The 24538-nt window shown below is 37.5% G+C and overlaps 1 protein-coding gene across 5 annotated transcripts in view; it reads right to left on the bottom strand.

Moving 5' to 3' along the window:
• Positions 1-24538, bottom strand: part of LOC129417846 (solute carrier family 35 member F4) — a 46575-nt gene that overhangs the window by 16189 nt on the left and 5848 nt on the right. For 2 of the 5 annotated variants that reach the window (XM_073869543.1, XM_073869544.1), the window contains 2 exons: positions 10061-10117; positions 9595-9701 (listed from right to left, as the gene is read on the bottom strand). The exons of 1 other annotated variant lie outside the window; for it this stretch is intronic. In XM_073869543.1, the coding sequence (XP_073725644.1) occupies positions 9595-9655 (61 nt within the window). In that variant the 5' untranslated portion in view covers positions 9656-9701; positions 10061-10117. Of the gene's footprint in view, positions 1-6490; positions 6969-9594; positions 9702-10060; positions 10118-24538 lie in introns of those variants that run through there. 2 more of the 5 variants (XM_055172698.2, XM_055172700.2) reach the window with 2 other exon arrangements.

Raw genomic sequence — 24538 nt, 5'->3', positions numbered from 1 at the left:
CTGTCAGTGTCAGTTACATGCAGGTGAAGCATTAATGCTGGTCGTTAAAAATCTGCCTGTGTCGCACAGTCAAGCCTCTGTCAGAAAGAGCTCCACAGGGTCATGGAAAAGCAAACAGACCATTCAGATATAGCATGCATAGCACGATATACATAGAAACTCGACACCACTGGCCATCCACATGGACATCAGCCAATCAGAAAACATCCTGCCTCTTATTAGTTATGAGTCGTATTGACTTTCTTCCTGCAGCTGTATTCAGTCCTACTGTAAACATTACACGTCACCATGTACTGTACTGTATGTACCTCTCTGTATACAGACAGACAGATAGGCAGATAGATACTGTAGACAGCAATGATGGAAATCGGACAGGGGGAAGAGAGCTGCTGTAGTATCACAAAGCCAAGATCCGTTATGCTGTAGACTCAGAGTGATCAATTTACACCAGGCCAGGAATAAAAGATGACATGCACTGGCCCATGGTCACTAGCTTGCAGTTTGCTTGGTCAGCAAGCAAACACACACACACACACACACACACACACACACACACACACACACACACACACACACACACACACACGCACACACACACCCACACGCACACACACACAAACACACACACACACACGGGTCAAAGTGTTTGTGTTGTCAAGAATGCAACAATGCAGTGACCTGCCACTCGTTTTGGGGCTTTACGTTATCACTCCTTCATTGCTAAAGTCACCTGTGCCAATTTAAACTGCCGAGGTGCACACAACTCCATGTATGAAAAAAATGGTGGCTTTTTGAAAAATACAAGTAAAAAAAAAACCCTGAAACTTTTGAATAAAAGAATGAGAATACATTTGAATTAATGCAGTTATGACGCAGTGCTACTGCAGCACATATTACAGCTGAGCAAATGTTTTTCGAATCTTTTCATGAATAAGATGCTGGAGCTTGTGATGAAATACCATGTGCTACAGTGGCGTAGCTGTTTAGTAAGTCGCATTGCAGGATAAATCAGCTGCATTTGAAAAAATAAAGGGATAGTTCAAAAATGATTAAAAATTACCCTGTCATCATTTACTCACCCTCATGTTGTTTTAAACCTGTATGAGTTTCTATTGATAAACGCACAATAAGATATTTTGATAAATGATGGTAAGTACACAGTTGACACGCCCATTTACTTTTATAGTAGGAAAAACAGATTTTATTAATAAAGGGTTAATAAATGATAACAGATTTTTAGTTTTTGGTTGAACTATCCCATATTGATAGTTTTAAACATTCATTGTGTTAAAACAGCCTTAAAAAACTCTTTAACATGCCAAACAACTCTCTGTTCAGAGCAGAATGCATCAGGCCAAACACCAAATCCACAAACCTCCTTAGTGGAATACTATAAATCATCTTATTTCTCTGCAATACATTATTGAGCTGCTGCTCCAAGAAAGATCTACACAAACAAGATATTGGTCACTACAACCCTGATAATACGAACAGGATTTTGTATGGGATAGTAAAAACGAAATGTGTGATATTTATATAAGTGTTAATAAATACAATAATATTTCATTTTGTTAACATTAGTTTTAGAAAAAGTATAGCATCCTTAATATTTTATAATAAAACGGTAAGTACCAGTCTTTGATTCTGATTGGTCAACAGCTGTCTTTTATTTACAATAAAACACAGCAATGACCGCTGCACCCAATGATACAGTGTATCACTGGGCAGCACCCTTAGCAACCATCCTTAGCAACGTAAACTAAATATGTGAAACTTAAGGGGGTCGCACACTGGACACGCAACTCAGCGCAGCGCCGTTCTAAAAAAATAGAACACATTGTTTTCTTTGAGTATACGCACACCGGCGCCGACAGGTGGCCCAGCTATGACTCCGGAAGTTGCTCAAATCCCTGTCACGCCACTCACATGGTTTAACATTAATTAAAATCATATTTGTCCCAAATCATTAACGATGAACATTGGCTGCTAACGTATATTTTGCATTTTGAAGTAGACGCTATCTGACTAAGCTCGCGCTATTTAATGTACACTTACGGTGTACGATACTGTCCTCCGAGCTGTCCTATCGCGTCCGGTCTGCGATCCCCTTTACGCTCTGTCTGAAACCGTCTACTTCCATACTATAAAGTAGGCTAAAAGCAGTATGAGAAGCGAGTAGTAAGTTCAAATTCATACAGTAGTATTCGAATAACAGTAGGCACAAAGTACCCGGACGACCTACTACTTTCGGCAAAATCCTGAAGGGTTCGGTCTTGTCCCAAATGGCACCGGTCTTTCTACAGGTCCGCAGTTTCATCACATAACGCTGCTTTGACTGTCTGACAGAAGTCTGTTGTGAAGGCCGCACAGATGCGGGTTCACAGGAAAAGTGTGCACCAAGGGCGCATTTCGACCGAAAAAGGGAATGCCCATGAGCATTCATTTAAAACCTAGAATTAACAGGCACACAACGGCCATTGTGTGTCCACATGACCACAAGTCACATGAAGTGCACCATTTGGGAAGCAGCATTCATTCAATGGTCACTTTACTATCCCGTGAGCCCCCAGGAGAGGAGTTATCCAAGGAAGAAGAAGAAGTAACGTTGGAGGCGTTGTTTTATTAAAAAATGTCTGAAAGCGATAGCCCAGCCCTGTTCAAATGTAAATATACATATGAAGAGTTTTGTTGCAAAACGAGTTAAATCCGTTTTTAACATTTTTTTCAAAACATGTTTATTATTATGTTATCATGTTATTATTTTGTTTTATGGTGCTGCCTAGCTGTATTTTCTAAGTTATGAAGGTTTAAATCAAAACAAACCAACTGCAGTTGAATTGATATTAATTGGAATGCACAACCAAAAAAAAAAAACGTGATTTCTGAAAAATTATCTCATTTTGCAACGAAACTCTTTATATATATTGAGGCCCAATCCCATTTCTCTGTCTTACCACTTAAGCCCAATTGGGATAGCCCTTACTCTCACTCTCATGTGCAAAACTAAGGGGTAAGGGGTAAGACAGAGAAATGGGATTGGGCCTAAACAGCTGCCCCTTCTGGGTAAATTAGGCTTGTTTAACGTCATTCCAGTTAATGACTAACTTGTTGTTTTGACGACTTATGCCACATGATGTATCAACAAGGTGTATGTAGTACATCCAAATTCATTCATACTATCCATATTCATACTATACAGTACCTGTACTGTTTTAATGGTCGGCGAGTAGATACTTAATCTAATTCAGTATCTACTGTACTGTCACAGTATGTGATTTCGGATGCAGGGATTCTGTATGAATGTTGTGTTGATACATATTTTTTGGTGTAATATCTGTATTTTGCTGTAAAAGTTTTAGAAAAGCAATAAGGTACTCGACGCTATAACACTAAATCATAAATAAGTCAATTTGCTTCCAAAAGACAGGACGTTCTCTCGTACATTCCTTAAATGTAACTATTGCAAACAAAAATAACAGAAAAAGAACATGAAAATTTGAGTTTGAGAAAAAACTAAATCTAAACTGAAACTATGAATGTACTCCTCAATTTGAATAAAGCTTAAAGGACAAGTTCGGTATTTTACACTTAAAGCCCTGTTTTCAGATTGTTTATGATGAAATAGAACGGTTTTGACTGAAATTTCGACATATGATACTGGCCCGAGAATTTTCGAGTGTTTCTTGTATCACCTCTCATCTCTGCAATGGGTTTAATGGTGCGCTGGGGCAATCCTTCCTGGGATGCATTGAACTTTCGTTTGCAGGGACGTGGGGCTCGCCGAGTGGTCGGGGGTGTTCACTGGTGTGCGCACACAAAAATCGCTGCAAAAGACGCATTCCAACAGGTTTTATCGTAGTTTTTGTCCAACTCCATTGACTTGTATTAGATGTGCTGTGAGGTACGGTATTACTCCGCGCCGGGAACTTTGTTTCTATTTCCTGCAATTGGCAATGGCAGATTAGCGCCACCACCTGGGCTGGAGTGTCTATTATTCAAGCTCTCAACGGAAGAATAAACGGGTGTGAGGAAAAATAGGTCCACAAGTTTACAACGAATGCTAAAACACCTGTTGGAAAGCGTCTTTTGCAGTGATTTTTGTGTGAGCATATCGGTGAACGCCCCTGGCCACTCGGTGAGTTTCACATCTTTGTAAACGAAAGTTTAATGCATTTTAGGAAGGACTGTTCCAGTGCACCTATAAAGCCATTATAGAGGTGGGAGGTGAAAAACAAACACGCAAAAATTCTAAAAATTATGTCGAAATTTCAGTCAAAACCGTTCTATTTCATCATAAACAATCTGAAAACAGGGCTTTAAGTGTAAAATAGCAAACTTGTCCTTTAACAAAATGTAATAACATACAAAAAATATTTAGACAGGAATAGCACATATGACAACCAACCAGTTTCCTTTATAAGAGTACATTTGGACACACTTCTCTAAATCACTGTAACTTACATAACTTACTGTTACTGTACATAAAATAAACTTATACTAGATTCTGTTGTTTACCTAAATTTCATTGTGTTATTTTGAGTATGGTGTGACACAATGATTTTTTTGTTAAAAATCAAAAGTTTCAAAAGACAAAACATTTAGGCACCTTTAAAAATAGCTTCAGATAACTTGAAATTGAAAAAAAAAATATATATATATATATATATATATATACACACATACAGTACTGTGCAAAAAGTCTTAGGCCACCATGCCATTTTTGTTGTTTTTTGCAATTGTGATTACATATAATTATCTATCAGTCTCCTTATAAAATACAACCAGAAAATACAGAAATTGTGTATGTAGTATTAAAACAGTATAAAAGTATAAGCTGAAGTGAAGTTTTTAGGGTTAAACTCATCTTCCACTTGAGCAATAGCAGGCAGGTGCAGGATCTCTTAAAAATAAATAAAATTAAATCCTAATTTCTAATTCTAATCGAATGACTTCAGGACTTTAGTCTCCTTAAAAAAGCTCAATATGTGTTTTGTGCCAAGAGAGGTCACACTAAATACTGACTGATGCCTGAAGAAGACATTTAGTTCTGAAAATTGTTTTGTTTTTAATTTTGCGTACATATTTCCTGTATTTTCTGTTTGAAAAGAGTGTAAAATAAATATGGATGGAAATTAAAATTTTGCTAAAACAACAAAGCTGGTGATGGTGGCCTAAGACTTTTTCACAGTACTGTATACCTGACAATTTTTTAGACATATTTTTGCCCGAAGAAAGGGCTCCTACAGTGCCCACCCACACTGACAGACACTTTATATCCTCTGGATAGCTTAACAATCCAATGAGGCCAACACAATCACAGAACCGCAGGTCCAAAATAGAGGCACAGAGATGTTACATCACAGGTAAATCCCTGATTTACCACACCTACATATTTCACTGTGCTGCGCAAAATACTATTGTCATTTTACAGCAAAGATATTCATAAACATTACACAACAAAACTTTTAAATGAGGTCAATCTAATTTGGGAAAGGAAACACCAAATTGCTGGATAAGTTCCTCGCAGTTGTAACATATCCTGATTCATGTGGAGCAGTTACGCTGTATTGAGTATTTTTAACTCCTTCATGACACCCTGTTTGCATTTAATCCAGTAGAACAGACAGATCTGTTAAGGTACATTAGATGAATCAATAAGACCAAGAGCAGATCTGAGGCCCATAATTTAATCTCTGTAATTTGTTAGGTCATTTGTGTTAAGTAACTGGCTATTCACAACCCCATAATGCAACTGCGTGTTGTATAACGCTTCAGCCACAGCCTGCATCATAAAACATCCGCAAAGGAGTTCGACTTCTAAGCTTGGTTGAAATCTGACCAGACATCCCAGTGGACTCTTGTTTGGTAAAACCGCATCTTTAAACACAATCCCTAAGGACTGCACTGTGCATTTATCATTTAAATAAACATAGACAAGGAAAAACTAATGCAACTTCAAACAAAAACACATTTTCTCAATTATTTACAGAAACATAGTATAAGAAAGAATTAATAATAGGTACTCTAAATATTGTAATTTAAATTGAGAAAATAACAAACAATATCCTGGTTAATGACTTCTTTTTGTAACATTTAAACTATTTTAAAAAACCACCACAGGACTATTATGTTACTGTATTATAAACAAACATCACATTATTAAATACATTTTAATTTAATTCTGAAAATGTAATCTAAACTGCCGAGGCAACATTCAACATTCAAAAACACAAAGCTTAAAATTAAAACATTTGGCAAGCATGCACACACGTACTTGCCATAGACTTTTACATTTTATAGTAAACTAATTATATTTGCTACAGATTAACCCAAACTCATCCCCTATTGCCAAAACGTTTAGCAATTTAAGAATAATTAAAAACAAGATTTACCTTAATGATAATAATTTTGACTACTGGGGATATCCCCAAAAGATGGCAGATTCAGATTTAGCAATCTTTCATACAGAGAGACACACATTATGTTTTACCTTCAGAAATGGGGCAGGTGAGCACCTGGGTGCTATATGAGCTGAGAGGAGCAACTCTGGCTGAGTGTTTCTTCATTCTCTTCTCCTTCCTTGGGGATCCTGGGTTGGGTAGTGTGTATGTGTGTGTGCGGAGCACAGATCAACTCCTCCGCAAAACCCACTTCGTTCCTACGCGCATCTCTGCTGTCACCCCCACAGCTCCTCTTAAGTTCGTTTTGATATCTTCTGTTATCCAGCTGTTACGCCTCTCCTTCTGACAACTGACAAACTAACTTTCCTCTCTTCCTCTGCCTCACACTCGCTCCCGGTCTGGCACATATATAGACATAAAGTCGTGCAGTTGTGGCTCTAGAGTAGATGCAGTTGCAATGTCATGCTGGTATCTTGCGTCTCCTAGGGAGACTGAGCTTCAAGTGTGTGTGGAATGCAATCAACCCCTTTATCTCTCTCGCTCTCTCTCTCTCTCTGTGTGTCTCTCTCTCTCTCTGTCCCCGCCTCTTGTCTGTTCAGAGTATCCTTTGCTGTGTTTGGAAGGTAACCAAGCAGCTCAGTCTAATTATGCTGTGTGGCTCCTTTCTCTTCCTCATTCGTTCTCCTCTTCCTATTTCTGTCCTTTTCATAGTCACTTCCAACCTTTTTCCACCCACTTCTCTGCCATCTTCAAAGTAGCGTGATGATAATATACTGTATGGGATCTAGTAAATCTATAAGTAAAAAAGTATCTCTTTCTAATTTTTCTTTCTATCTCTCCTTGCCCAATCAGGCTCTCTTTTCTTCCTCATCAGCACTTGTGCTCCACTTGAAAGCCCTTCACTGCCCGCTTTAGCAGAGGTCTTGTCTTGCTGTCTGAGTCTCTGTAATGTTATGGTAATAAGACCGAGCTTACAGCATTGAGGGACTCCGCAAAAACAGTCTCCTCTCTGAGCATTCCTGGATGAAATAATCTGTCGTCTCCTAACCAACCAAGGAGTGCAAAGTGTTGCTCTTAAAGGCGGGGTGCATGGTCTTTGAAAGCCAATGTTGACATTTGAAATCACCTAAACAAACACACCCCTACCCCAATAGAATGTGGACCTTCTTTTGATAGACCCGCCCCACACATACGCAACCCAGGAAACAATGTTGGTTAGTAAACACTCCCCTAACTGCTGATTGGCTACAAGTGTGTTTTGGTAGTCAGCCCGACTCTCTTTTCTAAAGCGTTTTTCAGATATCGTGCACTCGGCCTTTAATGAAAGTTAGAGAAGTCTGAGATTTTAAAAATGTTTAGAATCTGTATTTTGTATTATAATATCTCTAATTCTGTTGGGTTGACATAAAAAAGACATGTAACCCAAAATACACCCACCTAAAGAATGATTAGGAACACCTGTTCAATTTCTCAATGCAATTATCTAATCAACCAATATCATGGCAGTTGGTTCAATGCATTTAAGGATGTGGTCCTGGTCAAGACAATCTCCTGAATGTCAGAATGGGAAAGAAAGGTGATAATGCCATTTTGAGCGTGGCATGGTTGTTGGTGCCAGACGGGCTGGTCTGAGTATTTCACAATCTGATCAGTTACTGGGATTTTCACGCACAACCATTTCTAGGGTTTACAAAGAATGGTGTGAAAAAGGAAAAACATCCAGTATGCGGGAGTCCTGTGGGCAAAATGCCTCGTTGATGCTAGACGTCAAAGAAGAATGGGCCGACTGATTCAAGCTGATAGAAGAGCAACTTTGACTAAAATAACCACTTGTTACAACCGAGGTATGCAGCAAAGCATTTGTGAAGCCACAACACGCACAATCTTGAGGCGGATGGGCTACAACAGCGGAAGACCCCACCAGGTACTACTCTTCTCCACTACAAACAGTTTTGTATAAAGTACTAGAAAGCAATACTTGAGTAAAAGTACAAGTATTGTACTAGAAAAAGACTTTGGTAGAAGTGAAAGTTGTCTTTTAAAATATTACTCAAGTAAAAGTCTTAAAGTATCTCATATATACTGTACTTAAGTATCAAAAGTAATTTTCTGATATTTAATGTACTTAAGTATTTGAAGTAAAAGTAAAAAGTTTTTTTTTTTAAAGCAAGCGGTTAGAACTTTGATTGTGAACTTTATTGTGGCTTTCTTATAGTAAAGCATATTCAGGGTTCCCATTATCTTCTTAATCTCAATCATCAAATAAAAATCTGTTTTTTCCAGGACTTTTCAGGCACAATTCTCTTAAGTTCAAAGAGCAAACAGCATATTTTTAGAGCTGACATCAAATAAAAAAGCAGAAATTTCACTTTTGTATGAACTTCAGGTAAAAATGAAAAATAAATAATAACTTATTTCTTTCAAAAGAAATAAGTTATTATTTATTTATAGAAATAAGTTATTGTTATTATTTTTTTGAAAAAAGTGGAGTATCCCTTTAAGTTAGCTGCTTTACTAAGAAAAAAACGCCAACTCGTTGTGTGGCAATGAAAGCACTGTGACTTTGATCAACAATGCAAGCGTATATTCAATGTATAACATTAGCACAACATTATCCTCTAACCACTGAGTTTTGAGATAATTAACATAAAAGGAAAAGTTTGACAAAACGTATGATGCTTTTGAAGACGTGAATACAGTCCTTAACACTTTCTTTCTAACCTGCCACTGATTAACATAGCAGTTTTTAAAAAATATTTCTCAATCTAACATTAGCCTACCGGAGGGAATATTCGGCCGGCAGTTATGCTATAATGTTACCATAAAGAGTTAAGCGTGTTTCAGTTGAGAGTTCTCTGTGAATTAAATAAATCCATGTGAAAATCAGCAGTGTAACGTTGACGTTTATTAAACCTGTGCGCCTGGCCATCACATTAGACAGATAATTATCTAATACGGCTTATGATAACTAATGTTGAATCACATTGACATTGTGGCTTTACTTAATAACTATTATTTTAACGTACCTTGATGTGATTCTTCAGGTTGGACGGGGAGTTTTTAAATGACAAAATGTAAGTGATTTTCGGTAGCATAAGAGGCACTTTATTCGGTAATCGGGAATCTTTAATTCCAATGTACAAAAACATTTATTACAAATAAGGCAATGGGTGTATAACGTTAGCTTTCTCACCCTGTTCATCGTCGGGGTGGTCGATTACGATAACGGGAGGTCCTCCAGTAGGTGCTTTCATTGCAGTTACAGTTGGTTGTGCTTCCTCTTCCTTTGGCAACACTACGCTAAAATAGAGTGTGCGTGAAATAGAGTGTGCGTGAAATAGAGTGTGCGCAGCGTGCGTAATGCAATCTAGAAGCACTGATTCGCCAAAACCTCCTTTTTTGAGGTCGCACACATTTCTTCTGATTTTATAGTAACGAGTAACGAATATGCTGAGTGGAAATATATCGGAGTAAAAGTATAAATTTTATCTAGAAAATGTAGTGGAGTAAAAGTGAAAGTTGACATAAATTTAAATAGCGAAGTAAAGTACAGATACGTGAAATTTCTACTTAAGTACAGTAACGAAGTATTTTTACTTCGTTACATTACAACACTGACTACAAATAGGAAAAAGAGGCTATAATTTGCATGAGCTCACCAAAATTGGACACTTGAAGACTGGAAAAATGTTGCCTGGTCTGATGAGTCTTGATTTCTGTTGAGACATTCAGATGGTAGAGTCAGAATTTGGCGTAAACAGAATGAGAACATGAATGCCTTGTTACCACTGTGCATGTGGTGGTGTAATGGTGTGGGGGATGTTTTATTGGCACACTTTAGGCCCCTTAATGCCAATTGGGCATCGTTTAAATGCCACGGCCTACCTGATCATTGTTTCTGACCATGTCCATCCCTTTATGACCACCATGTACCCATCCTCTGATGGCTACTTCCAGCAGGATAATGCACCATGTCACAAAGCTCGAATCGTTTCAAATTGGTTTCTTGAACATGACAATGAGTTCACTGTACTAAAATGGCCCCCACAGTCACCAGATCTCTACCCAATAGAGCATCTTTGGGATGTGGTGGAACGGGAGCTTCATGCCCTGGAAGTGCATCCCACAAATCTCCATCAACTGCAAGATGCTATTCTATCAACATTTCTGAATGCTTTCAGCACCTTGTTGAATCAATGCCACATACAATTCAGGCAGTTCTGAAGGCGAAAGGGGGTCAAACACAGTATTAGTATGGTGTTCCTAATAATCCTTTAAGTACGTGTATATTTTTAATATTATTATTTATATAATTTTCATTCATGAAGCGCAAAAAAAGGATATAGAAAATAGCCATGCAGCTATTTTTCATAGAACAAAATTGAAGAGGCTGTGAAGCAACAAAAAGGCCTTATAAAATAATATAACTAAAACACCTTCCCTCTGGAAAAATTTTAATTTAACTTGTTTTAAGAGGGTTGTTTTGTTCAAATTACATTTGGACTCAACAGTTTCACTTCTTTTATGATCTTTAAGGCTTTCATAAAATTAGCAGTAGCAAGACTTACATGGGCCTTAAATGGTCCCCATATGTAAATATTCCTTTCATAATAATACAGCACAATTATATAATTTATAACAAATTATTTCACAGACACCCTAGCTGATCATTGAGGACCACCAGGTATTGACAAACATCATGTGTCTAAAAATAAAGATTCTGATCTTTCATGTTTTTATTGAACACACTCATTCAACATTCAAAATGGCAGTGGAAAAAGTAAGTGAACCCTTAAAACTAATAACTGGTTGACCATCCTTGGCAGCAATAACTTCAACCAGGCACTTCCCGTAGCTGTGGATCAGACCTGCACATCATTAAGGAGGCATTTTAGCCCATTCTTCCTGGCAGAACTACTTTAGCTCTGTCATATTCTCTGGACGTCTCATGTGTATGGCCCTCTTCAAGTCAATCCATAGCATCTCTGTTGGGTTGAGGTCTGGGCTCTGACTTGGCCACTCCAAAAACAATAATATAATAATAATTATTTGTTCCATTTATATATTTTCTGCAGCACTCAGAGCGCTTTACAAATGAGAAGGAGGATTCTTCTCAACCACTACCAATGTGCATCATTCACCTGGATGATACAACTGCAGCCATATTGCACCAGAACGCCCACCACACACACCAGCTTATTAGTGGAGAGGAGACAGAGTGATATAGCCAATTAGTTTATGAGGGGATGATTAGTAGGCCAGTGGGCATGTTTGGCCAGGATGCCGGGGCCCACCCCTACTCAAAAGACATCCTGGGATTTTTAATGACCACAGAGAGTCAGGAGCTCGGTTTAATGTCTCATCCGAAGGATGGAAAGGCGGATTTTGTTTTTCTGAAGCCATTCTCTTGTGGACTTTCTCACGTTATCCTAAAGAATTTCTGATATACTTGGGAATTTATCTTCCCCTCAGTGATTGTAAGCTGGCCAGGCCCTGATGCAGCAAAGCAGGCCCAAATCATGATGTTTCCTCCACCGTACTTTACGGTTGAGATGATGTTTTTATGATGATATGCCGTGCCCTTTCTATGCCAAATAGTTTTTCCAAAATAGTTCAATACCGCTGTGGAGTGTCAATGTGCTCTTTTGCAAACCTCGGGTGAGCAGTAATGTTCTTTTTAGTAAGCAGTGGCTTCCTTCGTGGTGTCCTGCAGTGGATACCCTTTTTGTTCAGTGTTTTACGTATTGTAGACTCATGAACAGAGATGTAGCAAGTTCCAGTGATGCCTTTAAATCTTTGGCTGTCATTCAGGGTTGTTTTTTTTACCATGACGAGTCTTCATTGTGCTCTTGGTGTCATTTTGACTGGGTGCCCACTTTTTGGTAGAGTAGCAACAGTCCCAAAGCATATCTATTTGTAGATTGTTTGCCTAACTGTAGACTGGTGAATTTCTAAAGTCTTTGAAATAACTTTGTAACCCTTTCCAGCTTTATGTAAAGCAACAATTCTTGATCGTAGCTCCTCTGTAAGCTCTTTTTGGAGAGGCATGGCTCACAAAAGCGTGTTCTTCTTGCACAGAGCAAACTCCAAAAGTTTGAGGGGGTTTTATCAGTCAAAGTAGCTGTAGTCCACACCTCCGAACATATTTTTTAATGGGATTCCAGGTGTGCTAAAATCTGACTCCAATTCGCTTTTTTGAGGTCATTAACTCAAGTGTTCACATCATTTTTCCACAAGCACTATGAGGTTTTTTGGTTGTTCTCAATAAAGGCATGACAGATCACAATTAATTGTCAATACTCTTGACTCAGATGAAAATCAGATTTTATGACAAACTCTGAAAATTCCAAAAGGTTTACATACTTTTTCTTGCCACTGTCTCTCAGAAGAATAAAACACAATCACAATAAAAATACATTTATAAACATTTATTTCACCAGAAAAATGGATAACTTTACTATATCCTCTTTTTTTGCAAAAGAAATCGCATAAAAAAGTATACCAACTGTTTTGAAGAAAGTAATATTACAAATTACTTTGTTGACAGTCTATTGTTTAAGGATAATGCAAATAGTTTTTCAAAGGTTTACAAGAAAAAAAAATTATATTCACAAAATTTACAGATAGTATTTGCTTATCAAATAAAATACATTAAACTCACCAAATTAGCCTACGAATTATTCGTACACAAAACCTATCCTCCTTTCTTTCCTCAAGAAGAATTAGATCACTCTGTTGTACAACAAATTGTTGTTGTTACAATAAGCCCTTTTCTATCGCCATAGAGGCTAATGCTGAAAGTCGAGAAGAGTAGTATTTCATAATTTTGAATTCGTTGTAGGACTAAGAATGTACGTTCGACCGAAGCAGATGACACAGGAATAACCACCGCCAAACATGTTAATGTGTACAGCTGCCAGATTTTTATGATGAAAGAAATCAAGGATTCCAACTTGATTTTTGCCTTCGAAATCAGTCACGGCATACATTACAGTCGGATCTGTTTGACTCTGCATTAAACTGAAGGATGCTGTATTTGGGAATTTTTCCCGGTATGTTTGAAACTGCTGAGGGTCAATCCAATCAAATGACGCGAAAATGCTGACGTCATTGTACGCCTGCTAGAAGGCTCCGGTGACACCAACTCGAAATCTGATTGGTTAATGCAATGATTTCACTGCCATTTATCTTAAGCTGAAGACGCCCGCACTGTTCGTTCTGAAGGCCAAGGCAGATTTCTTTGACACTGGCAACACATGATATCTGGCGCTGGCTGAAATCTGATTGGAGAAATGCTAAAATCATAAATATACACTACTGAAAGCAGTGCAAACAAGAGATAATAGACTATTATGGAATTCATTTAATACACATTCATGGAAAAATATATTAAAATGTAAATCAGTGATTCAAATAATGTTTAGGCCAGCAGGTGGCCCTGACGCCCCATCACTGGAAAAAATAACCCAGCATTTTTTAGAGACATTAATTAAAGTTTAAAAGAGGAGATCACGAAAAACATCAGATTTAAGGAACATAACAAAATGTCAGCTGTTTGTATACAGGAACTGTATACAGTAGCCTACTTTTAGTGTAATGTTTTTGTAATGTCAAATCTTCTTTTGTTTTATACCAAAGGAAGAATATGATTTGAAAATGACATGCGGATAAGGAAATGTTAACAGTTATTACCTTGTGTAAATTCTGCAGTGTTAAGATCTACTGGACTAAATGGAGTCTGCAGTCACAAGTCATACACCTCAGAGAATACTAGGCAGAGGTCTGCCAAAGCAAGGTCCATTACACACTGCCCCTCTTTGTGGTTTTCATGGCCTTGCATTTAATACGTCTCAATGGTGCTTGTTCCAGTTGCCGCATCCACACACTTGATTACCCATACCCACACGCTTTGTTCAACATCTGCTTCCTCTAGCATCATACTACAAAGCCTTACATGCTTTCAAAGCTTTCTCCCTTTAATTCATTCATGTTGTTTTTATTTATCACCGCACACACACACAATAACACACTGCTTCCGGTATTGAAGTCCACTGCATACTTCTAATCCCAGTGGAAGATTGTTTGTATAGCCGGATCTCATTATACTGGCAAATTGACCTCTGAGTTTGAAGAAGAGTCAGATTGCTTGGATGGGATCAGAGTATCATCCAAAGGCAGTTCTGACTGTGCTGTGCCATGAAATATACCTCACTAGAGTTTCAGCGAGCTCTTCTTAATCTCTGCTCAAACACACAGAGACAAATACACCCACACAAACTAAGTGCAACAGTTTACTCAAGGGAGTTTCTGTTTCTCAATGCTTTATCTGCGATACTGCTGCAATATGCCACTTAGAAATGGGATGTTTAATATGCATTCAAAGCAGGTATGGTTTGTTCAGTTTGAATACAGGGGAGCATGTGGTTCTATTACTTAAAAAAAAACGTGAAATGAAGGAGATTGTGGACCAGTCGGATGTGGGCCAAAATATATACATTTGCAATAGGTTAATGCAGGGTTTCCCAAACTGGGGTTCGCAAACCACCAGGAAATTTCGGGGGGTTTGTGAGTTGAGGAAAAATTAATCAATCACAATGAAATCATAAAATGTAAATATATATATTTTATTAAAAAATCTAAATAACACTTACCAGATATTTATTTTATTTATTTGTTTAATTGGTCAATGACGTGCCGTTAATTATTTTGCGTTCTTATGGTTCAATTAAATGTAAAAGGGTTGCAATTTTTAAATAAATGTGCAGATTACTTGCATACATTGTCTTTTTTGAGGACCAAGTCTAAAATTAATAATTTTAATTTAATTTTAAAAGAATATTTAGGGAATTATTGCAAAAATGTCAATGTGGTGTAACTGGTCTGTGTCAATTGGTGTAACTAGTTTTTTCTTAAAATATAAATATAATCATAAAAATGTGGAATAAAATATAATCATCTATGTTAGTGTAATATGATTTTATTTGATTTAATATGATAATTTGTCAAAGATTATTTAGAAAGCAGAGCTGTTTTCAGCATATGTCAGCACAAATATTACAAAAACATTAAAATTAGCATTTAGAAATAACTAATAAAATGATATGTAAAATGTTTTTTTTTTTTTTAGGATTACGCTTACATGCCATCAAGGTTGATAAAATATTTAATATTAATCATTCTTTGGCACAATTGGCGGTTATACCTTTTGACATTTCTATCTCCATTCAGTCTTAACTTTCATAAAAATGGTGCAAATGTAATTTTTCATTGCATAAAATTAACATGAATACACTATGTGGATAGAAATAAACCTGATGGGTGCTTTTTTTTAAGTTTTCTAAAAAGATTTTTGAATTTCTCATTTTTCCAAACTGTTTTTGTCATTAACCATAATTTGAATGGCATAATAAAAGAACATCAGATGAAGGTCCAAAAACAGGTAGGCCTAATAATACAAATAACTATATAAAACACCAATGGGACCTACAGTAGAAACATTGCTGTAACATTTACAGAACACGTCCTGTTTGAACAAAGGGGGTAAGGGGTGTGCCGTAGTGAGGATGTGTGTGTCATCGTAACAAGAAGTTATTGTTCAGCTCTTTGACACTGGGGGTTTAAATGAAGATTAAAATTAACGCCGAGAAATTTCTGCAAACTGTAATACAGCAAAGGTCAGGGAGCTTTTCACTGTACTTGCTGAAGCTGAGATCATTCATCAGCATAACAGAACAGCGCGCCACACGCTTCTTTATGATATCAAACGAAAATGCATGCACATGGTTCTCGAGAGAGAAATCACAGATAATAAGCAAAAAAAAACGCGCAGGACATTTAATACGTCACATCTTTACGAGATTGTTACAGGATGTGTGTGATGCCCCTATATTCCGGAAAATCACTGGCAGTGTAAATAAACCAAAATCAAACAATCCCTGGACAAGCCCCAGACGCATTTTCTGTAATCTGTGTGTGAAAAAGCCTTTAGTGTTACTGCTCAATTGTTAGAGCATTTCATTAGGAATGCAAAGGTTTGATCCTCACGGGAAACACACACACTGTACCAATATAAAAAATTTATGGATTAAATGCATTGTAAGTCGCTTTGAATAAAAGCATCTGCCAAATGCTATATGTAATAAATGTAAAGTGAGTTTACTGAGGTTTAAACAGGTGTCTAAGGAGAGTAACTACAGGTGTAGTTCATCACATTACCTACTGACTATTGATCTATAATGTTATAATATGCCTTATATTTTTATTACAACAGAAAAACTTTCTTGCTTGAAAAAAAATGGATTGTTTATTTGTAAAATAAATGGCACCATTTCTGTAAAAATATAAAAAATATTTGTTAGGATTAATAATTTAGGATTATGGTTAAAGGTGCAGTGTGTAAATTTTAGCAGCATCCAGTGGTGAGGTTGTGAATTGCAACGAATGGCTCAGTCCACTGCTCACCCCTCGCTTTTGAAACGCATAGAGAAGTTACGGTAGCCGCCACCAGAAAAACATGTGATGGTTGGAGACAACTTAGAGGCTGTTTACACTTGGCATTAACATGTGTTTTCGTCGATCGGATCACAAGTGGACGACGTTAATGCCAGGTGTAAACGGTGTTCAAAACGTTTTGAGCTCGTCCACTTTCAACCACTTTCAACCACATCCAGAGGTGGTCGAAACCACTTTTGATCGAATCGCTTTGGAGTTGGGGAACGCGCATGTGGTTGAATGCGTTCGAACAGCCACACGCGACCGCCTTCTCTCCGCCCATTTATCTAATCTGAGGTATTAAACATAAGTTTTACGTCTTTTTTGACATCTGGCGTGAACATTCGGTGAACAGCGCTATTTTTAGCCTTTCATTGATAAAACTAAGCGGCTGATCTCCGTAGTTTCGTTTTGAAAGCGTGTGAAAGTTGCGCAATCCTATTTCATCAATTGCGCTGAAAATTCAAAGAAAGCTCTAATATAAACATGTACAAAACACTGTGCAGCATGTTTACTTGCTAAACAAGCAGTGCACTCCGACTTAATATTAGTTTGCGTCCATATAAACTCATAATTACTCCCGCTCGGGTTTGAATGACAGTAGAGAGACTCGCCCACCGTCTCACAGACCACCCCCTCATAGTATCCAGCACAGAAGCGGTCGAAAGTGGACAAAAGAGACGGATTTAAATACCAGGTGTAAACGTAAAAAAAGTTTTTCCATTAAGGGCTTCTGTAGAAACATGGCGGCACAAAAGGGCAACTTCAACGTAAGGGGACCCTCTCTGTATGTAGATAAAAACGTCTCATTCTAAGGTAATAAAAACATAACGTTTCATTATGAAAGGTCTTTATACACCCCTGATAATATAGTTTTGTATATAATTTTCCATTTCTGCCAAGAGATCCTTCTAAAAAATTACACTGCACCTTTAAAGGAGATCATGAACTGTTTTAGCATGTGTATTTACACATATATTCATTCTGCATGTGCTATTCTTTTGTCACTCGAGTCTGTCTTCTATCACATTAATACCTTTACTGTGTTTATAGCACAATTACTTGGCCCTTTACGTTAAGTGACTCAATAAAAAATGTAAAACCAAGCAAAACACGGACAAAGATCTTGGAAGACAGATTATCATAGTTTTGCAGTTACAGTATAAGCTTATACCCGTACTTGAAGATGGATTTTGTGCCACGACTATATAGTTTACAATGCCAAGAGGGAAACCCATAACCCTTCTAATGACTTTATTGTTTCTCTGGCTCATGTATTAATAATAATGCAGATACCAAACCTTCATTCAATGCCAGTAAGTTAGAAAAACATTTACTTTCCATATCCACTGCACTGACCCTTCTACAGTATATAGAAAATATGAAGCACAAACACATATTCAGAACATTTTTTGTCTTTTTCAAACAGACACCTGTCATATGAAATGGCTGTTGTTTCGTTTCAATGCCCTGTCCTCCCTCTCTTCTTGCATCCTGCCATAGCAACGCTTGCCCACCTTCGACAATGCCACTGCGGGCCAATCACCACCTTTGTCATTTAGATCAGTGCCATGATCCTCCACCATTGTACACAGACCTGTAGCATCCTTTATGCATGTCTATTAACAGAGATGAGAGCAAGATGAGAATAGTTCACCCAGACGGTACGAGTGTTACGTGCACTTAATAAACAATTTTGTCAAAACCCTAACAAGAGTGGAGAAGCTGTGCGATTTGCAGGAGGATGAACTTTCTTGTCTTTTATGGTACAAGCATATTAGCATTGTAGGCTATATAGTTGCAGGTAAGTTCTAGGTCAAACTTATTTTTAAAATAACATGGGAACATGAAAATTGTAATTAAAATGTTCAGAAAGACCATATTATCCGGTTTAAAGTGAACTGGATGAGTAATACACCATTGAAAAATGCAAGATCAAGGTTTGATTGACAAGCAAAGACCGATAAGCATCGGGTGATGCTGTAACTACATCATTATATGGGCAAAAAGCATATTTGTGACCCAGATAATGTAATAAACATTCTTTGAAAGTATCCCATTGATATCTTCAATATTGACCATGTCAAAGATTGAAATCATAGTGATATCAATGAGTGAAATGAAACTGATGCTCCCAAGCTCATAATTAGATTTTGAGACTTAAGTGTGGATTTCAGACAGGATCACATATCTAATCGTTCAAAAGAAGCACACAAACTGATCTTAAAGGATGTGGCCAAATTTTGGATAGGGCTCCTAAAGGTGACTATTTTTGTCCATCTGCTGTCTTTGGCGCTACAGCTTAAGGCAGTCGCTTTTGAAGAACCCAGAGTAAGGATGTGTGGATGTTGATTTAGTGTCACGATCCAGTCAGCAATGTCAGCATGTCAGGACATTTACATGCAGCACTACAGTGATTCATCACATGCCATTTATAGCTTTGGTGATAGCTCACTTTGAACTAAGTGCCCATGAGCAGATGGTAGTAAGCAGCATGTTGTATACTTCTGAGGGTCAGTGCCAACCGAGCAACTGCTAGTGGGGTGAATGGAAATGCTTCAGGTGACGCTCCCTAGGTATTACAGACCTATCAAGTAAAATGATAAGCAAGACCTATTGTGGCCAGGATGCATGTTTTCTTTAAGCTCAAACCCTACACTGTGAGAAAAAAATGGTTCCAAGCTGCCCTTTAAAAAAGATCTGTACTTTTGAGGTACTAATATACAATCTTTAGTAACAATATGCACCTCTGAGGTACTTACATGAACTCTTTAGGTGGAAAGGTGTACTTTTTGAAAGGGTCCTGCCACAGTGAAAGCCACCCTCTAAAAAGGCTGGCTTATGTACAACCCTGCATTGGGTCAAAAAGTGACGAGTCCACAGTCCAGTAGTTGGGTTAAATTACAACCCAAGTGGGTGGGCTCGTACCTTTTTGACCCAGCATTTTAGATTGTATTGGCCAGTTTTTGAAGGTAGTCGGTTCAGAAGGTACTAGTTACAGTATTCTTTAATGTCATTGCTACTTTGTATCACTCATGTGACAAACAACATATTCAGAGTTCAGATCTTTCTAGCCTGAATTAAGAGAAAGAAATGAAGTGAAATATCTTCAATGACCAGATGGGGGCAGCACAGTAGTGCAGATTGTAGTCCTGGCTCATTGCCAGATGTATAAAAATAATAGGCCTACACATTTAGGCAATTTGTGCTGGTCTAGCAAAATATAAACAATGCATCCTGACTTTACAAACAATTGTAAAGTCTAAGTCTAATACAAACTATTCAGAAATGCTGACTGGAGATTAACAAAGCCTATAACTGTAGTTTTAAGGGTCTATGAGCTAAGCTTACAACAGGGTTGAAGGATAAAGTGACAAGATTTAATGGCAAGTCCACTAGCTTTGGCTATATATATAGGTCCCTCTTTTGCCACCAAAACAGCCCTGACCCGTCGGGGCATGGACTCCACTAGATCTTTCTATCAGAACCAGCATTCACTCTTTCAGCAATTTCAGCTACAGTCGCTCGTCTGTTGGATCGGACCACACGGGCCAGCCTTCGCTTCCCACGTGCATCAATGAGCCTTGGCCGCCCATGACCCTGTCGTCAGTTCAACGCTTTTTCTTCCTTAGCTACTTTTGATAGATATTGACCACTGCAGACCGGGAACACCCCACAAGAGCTGCAGTTTTGTAGATGCTCTGACCCAGGTGTTTAGTCATCACAATTTGGCCCTTGGCAAAGTCGCTCAGAATTGCCCATTTTCCTGCTTCTAACACATCAACTTTGAGAAAAAGTGTATTTGATGTGTTAAAGGTAGGAAATTTTATATTTGCAATTCCAATGTGAATCATTTTCATGTGTAAAGGTAAATCTGATGTTTTTTTCAGCAATGTGATCTCAGTATGAACAGAATATTGATATATGATTGTGATATATTTACTATCCTCCTTTTTTCTCGAACGCGGAAGTAAGTAATGTGACGTATTTCCTTTCTGATCCAAGACTCCCGATTCAATAGCCAGCCGGTAGAAAACAGTGTAGTGGGAGCACGCATAAAACATGATTTAAACAGTTATTTACTACACCTGCCATGTATGAACCAGTGTGAGAAATAAATTAAGAAGTGGCTTGATATATGAAGATATATTCAATCATTTCGTGTTGTTGACTGAAGGTGACGGGTCTTCAATGCGCAAATTTTAAAGCACAGAGACATACCAGTATCTTTACAATGGGAAAGTCAGTTGAGTTTCCCTACTGAACAATCCAGCTAAAACCAGCATAAGCTGGTAGCTGGTTTTAGCTGGTTTAAGGTGGTTTACGCTGGTCCTCCCAGCCTGACAAAACTGGTCATGCTGGTGGGCCAGCTGGTATTCCAGCATGACCAGCTAAGTCCAGCTAGACCAGCTTAAAATGTGACCAAAACACAGCTAGACCAGCTTGCTACACCAGCAAAACCAGCTTCTTACACCAGCAAAACCAGCTAAAACCAAGCTGGGGACCAGCTAAAACCAGCTTATGCTGGTCTTAGCTGGATTTTTCATTAGGGTTGTACATGGATTTTACCAAGACTTTGTGTTTTTAACTTTTCAGGGGCTGGTTTAAAATGTCACATCTGTCCCTCTGTTTGTTTTTTAACTGCAATTTTTAATGGACCTGCTTAAGGCGACACGTCGAGCTTCACGCGGTGCGACGCCATCAGCAGAATCTCTCTCATTCAACACATTGTAAGTTATTTGAACATACCATAATAAACATTATTAAACTACTCCATGTATTGAGTATTGTTTTCGTTTTATGAAAATATTATTACATCGCTTCTTATGCACTAGGTGGAGGAGACATGAGCTTATGAAATTATTTACTTACTTTAAGTATTTGCTTTTTCATTTAAAACATAAACTGCCAACAAAATTACGCGCAAACACATTACTATTTTAAGCATTAACTAAGCAGATTATGTTGTATATATTCTGTACTTTCATCACATTTTTTGTAATAACATATAGTAGCAGAATAAATAAATCAGCTAAATCAGCATATTTTTTTCAGCATAATATTAGTTGTTTTTAAACAATTATTGTATTTATTGTTTACTAGCAGTTTCTAAGGTTTTACTGGATAAATTGGGAATTTATATGGAACTATCCATCTTTACTCTCCTCCCTCCTTACGTCGCATTCGGAGATCGCTACATCTTGACTGGGAAGATGGCGGCGAGCGGACGCCAAATCAACCAAAATCAGTTGTTCAAAACCTTCTTTTTAGTAAACTCTGTGTTCACAAACAATGTTCTCAATGCTCGATTTCACGTGTAGAGACACAGGTGATACTTCGAGCAAAGTATCATGTTGTGTCGAGCCTTCTTTGTGTTGTAAAATTTGCGATTTTAATGCTCACAACATATTAAAGGCATAGCTTCTAGTTCTTTTGCGACCACTTCAGGTATTCAAAATGGCGGAAGACAATTGAGTGACGTCAGCTGATATTCATGTATAATTGTAGTACTGTATTACACAGAAACTGCAAAAATGTAGACATTAATTTTCAAATTACTTTGAATTCCTTAAAATAGTGATAACATAAAGTGGAAACAGAAGTTAGAAGTTTTAGGTTCCCTACAAAGTGTAAACTCAGTGGGTATGTGGCACTTTCAAAATATTGCAGTGGTGTTAAAAAATCCAAACTAGGAACTTTTCCAGGAATTAATCCCTGACATAGCAACATTAGCTCAACCAAGCTGGCACGAGTTTGGGGCGAAGCATCTGTCCAACCAATCACAGACTGGTATCAGCCATTTATTTCACATGTCCTCTAATTTCATTTTAAACCAAATATAATATTATATTACATTATTACATAATGGTCTGGAATGCTTGGTTCTGATTGGCCTGTGGCAACACATGCTTGGTTATGCCTCATCTAGGTACTGCCAGTGATTCTGATAGGTACAGTTTAATACTTACAAATAAATTTAGCACAAATATGTTATTAACATGAAAATTTACTTACAAATAATTTAACAAAACGCAAGTTTGAACTTGTAATATGTTTGAATATTCTTGCCTTAAAGCCGATATGAAATGGATTTTCATCATAAGTTTGAATTTGTTGCATGAGCTAATGACCTAATAAAATACATTTAAAATCATTATTTTGTGTCTATATATTTATAGGAATAAGTTATGTAGATCCAGCCAGTTGTTATCGTAAATAAATCCCTTCAGTCAAGTCCTTATCACCCTGTTGGGATTAATTCTGCAAAAACAACCAGCTGGCTGTACATTATCCCTTAATTAAAATTTGTTGATGTTATTATGGAATTGTCAGTGCAGTGTGATTTATGCACGCTGGTTTGTTAAAAACAAAATATACTAAAAGGTCAGTCTCCCAAAAAATAACATTTAACCAAAATAAGATTTTTTTCAAGCACACTTACGCAAAAAATGTGAACACTGCTATTGTGTATTTGGGTCTATGATTCTTGGCTGATACCTTGCATCAACTGTCTCTTGCTCCCTAGTAAGTCGACAGTGAAAGGTGCCTCTCTGGCTAAGTAGATGAGAACAGTCCCATCAGGCCTGCAGCTAAAAATAACCCACTAGGCAAGGTGGTCTGTGAAGAAATGGGAGGAGATTGTGTATGCGTAGTAGGCCTATGCATTGCAGTCGGCTGCAGATATGTTTAGATCAGGTCATATTGAAGCAGTCATCTCTGTACATGAGTGGTCAGAAGGCAACATGCCATTGGTTAATGCTTTTTTCAGCAGATTATTTCTGGTGCACACTCTGTACAAGAAGCCTTAAGTGTGTGAAGTCAAAACAGTTATTTCAACTAGACTGATCTAATATAATTACTTTTTAATGGTAGGGTTGTGTAATCAGGGCTGGTTAGGGACTAATAACTGCATCTCATTACAGATTCCATTTTGATACTTTTATAAAAAACATGTTATTGGTTTTATTTTAAGCAGGTCCTAAAAATCTAAAGAAAAAGGTGTAAGTTTATTATTGTCATTAATTAAATGTTATAGACAGTTTCAGCAGCAACAACATAAACAAACATATTTTGTGTATGCTACTAAACGCAACTTCCGGTAGACTTTCATATAGAATCAATAACAACAGAGTCCCTTTACAGTAGTTTATTTCTGATAACATGGGAAATAAATGACAAGTAAATTACCTTCATTCATCCATCATATCTAATCACAATTAATTTTTTTTACCCTTTACTGTTATTTTAGTCATAAAAAGACTTTAATGTGCCTTTAATGTTAATGATTAAAATGTAAATGATTTTGGGGAAAAGGGGATAACACGATTACTTAATGACTGTAAAACATGCATTTACACGCACACACACACGCACGCACGCACGCACGCACTACTCAATTCAATGCATTGTTTAGTGTTGTTGCAGAAGGCTACACGTGTCAAAGCAGTGGTGCCTTCAGAAGTGCCTTAAACACATCGGTCCAGCAGAATGTGATCCATATTTTAAACACAATCGCAAATGCATATAACTTTACAAACATACACAGGATAGTGATCTGACTTGGAGAGCATGAGCGCGAAGCTCTTTGCACGTGCGAGCGAAAGAGAGACAGAGAGCGGCATCATGATGCAGATGAATATATTTTA

This window comes from Misgurnus anguillicaudatus, chromosome 7, assembly GCF_027580225.2.
Source record: "Misgurnus anguillicaudatus chromosome 7, ASM2758022v2, whole genome shotgun sequence".
Taxonomy (NCBI): Eukaryota; Metazoa; Chordata; class Actinopteri; order Cypriniformes; family Cobitidae; genus Misgurnus; species Misgurnus anguillicaudatus.
This window is presented reverse-complemented; position numbering and strand designations above follow the sequence as displayed.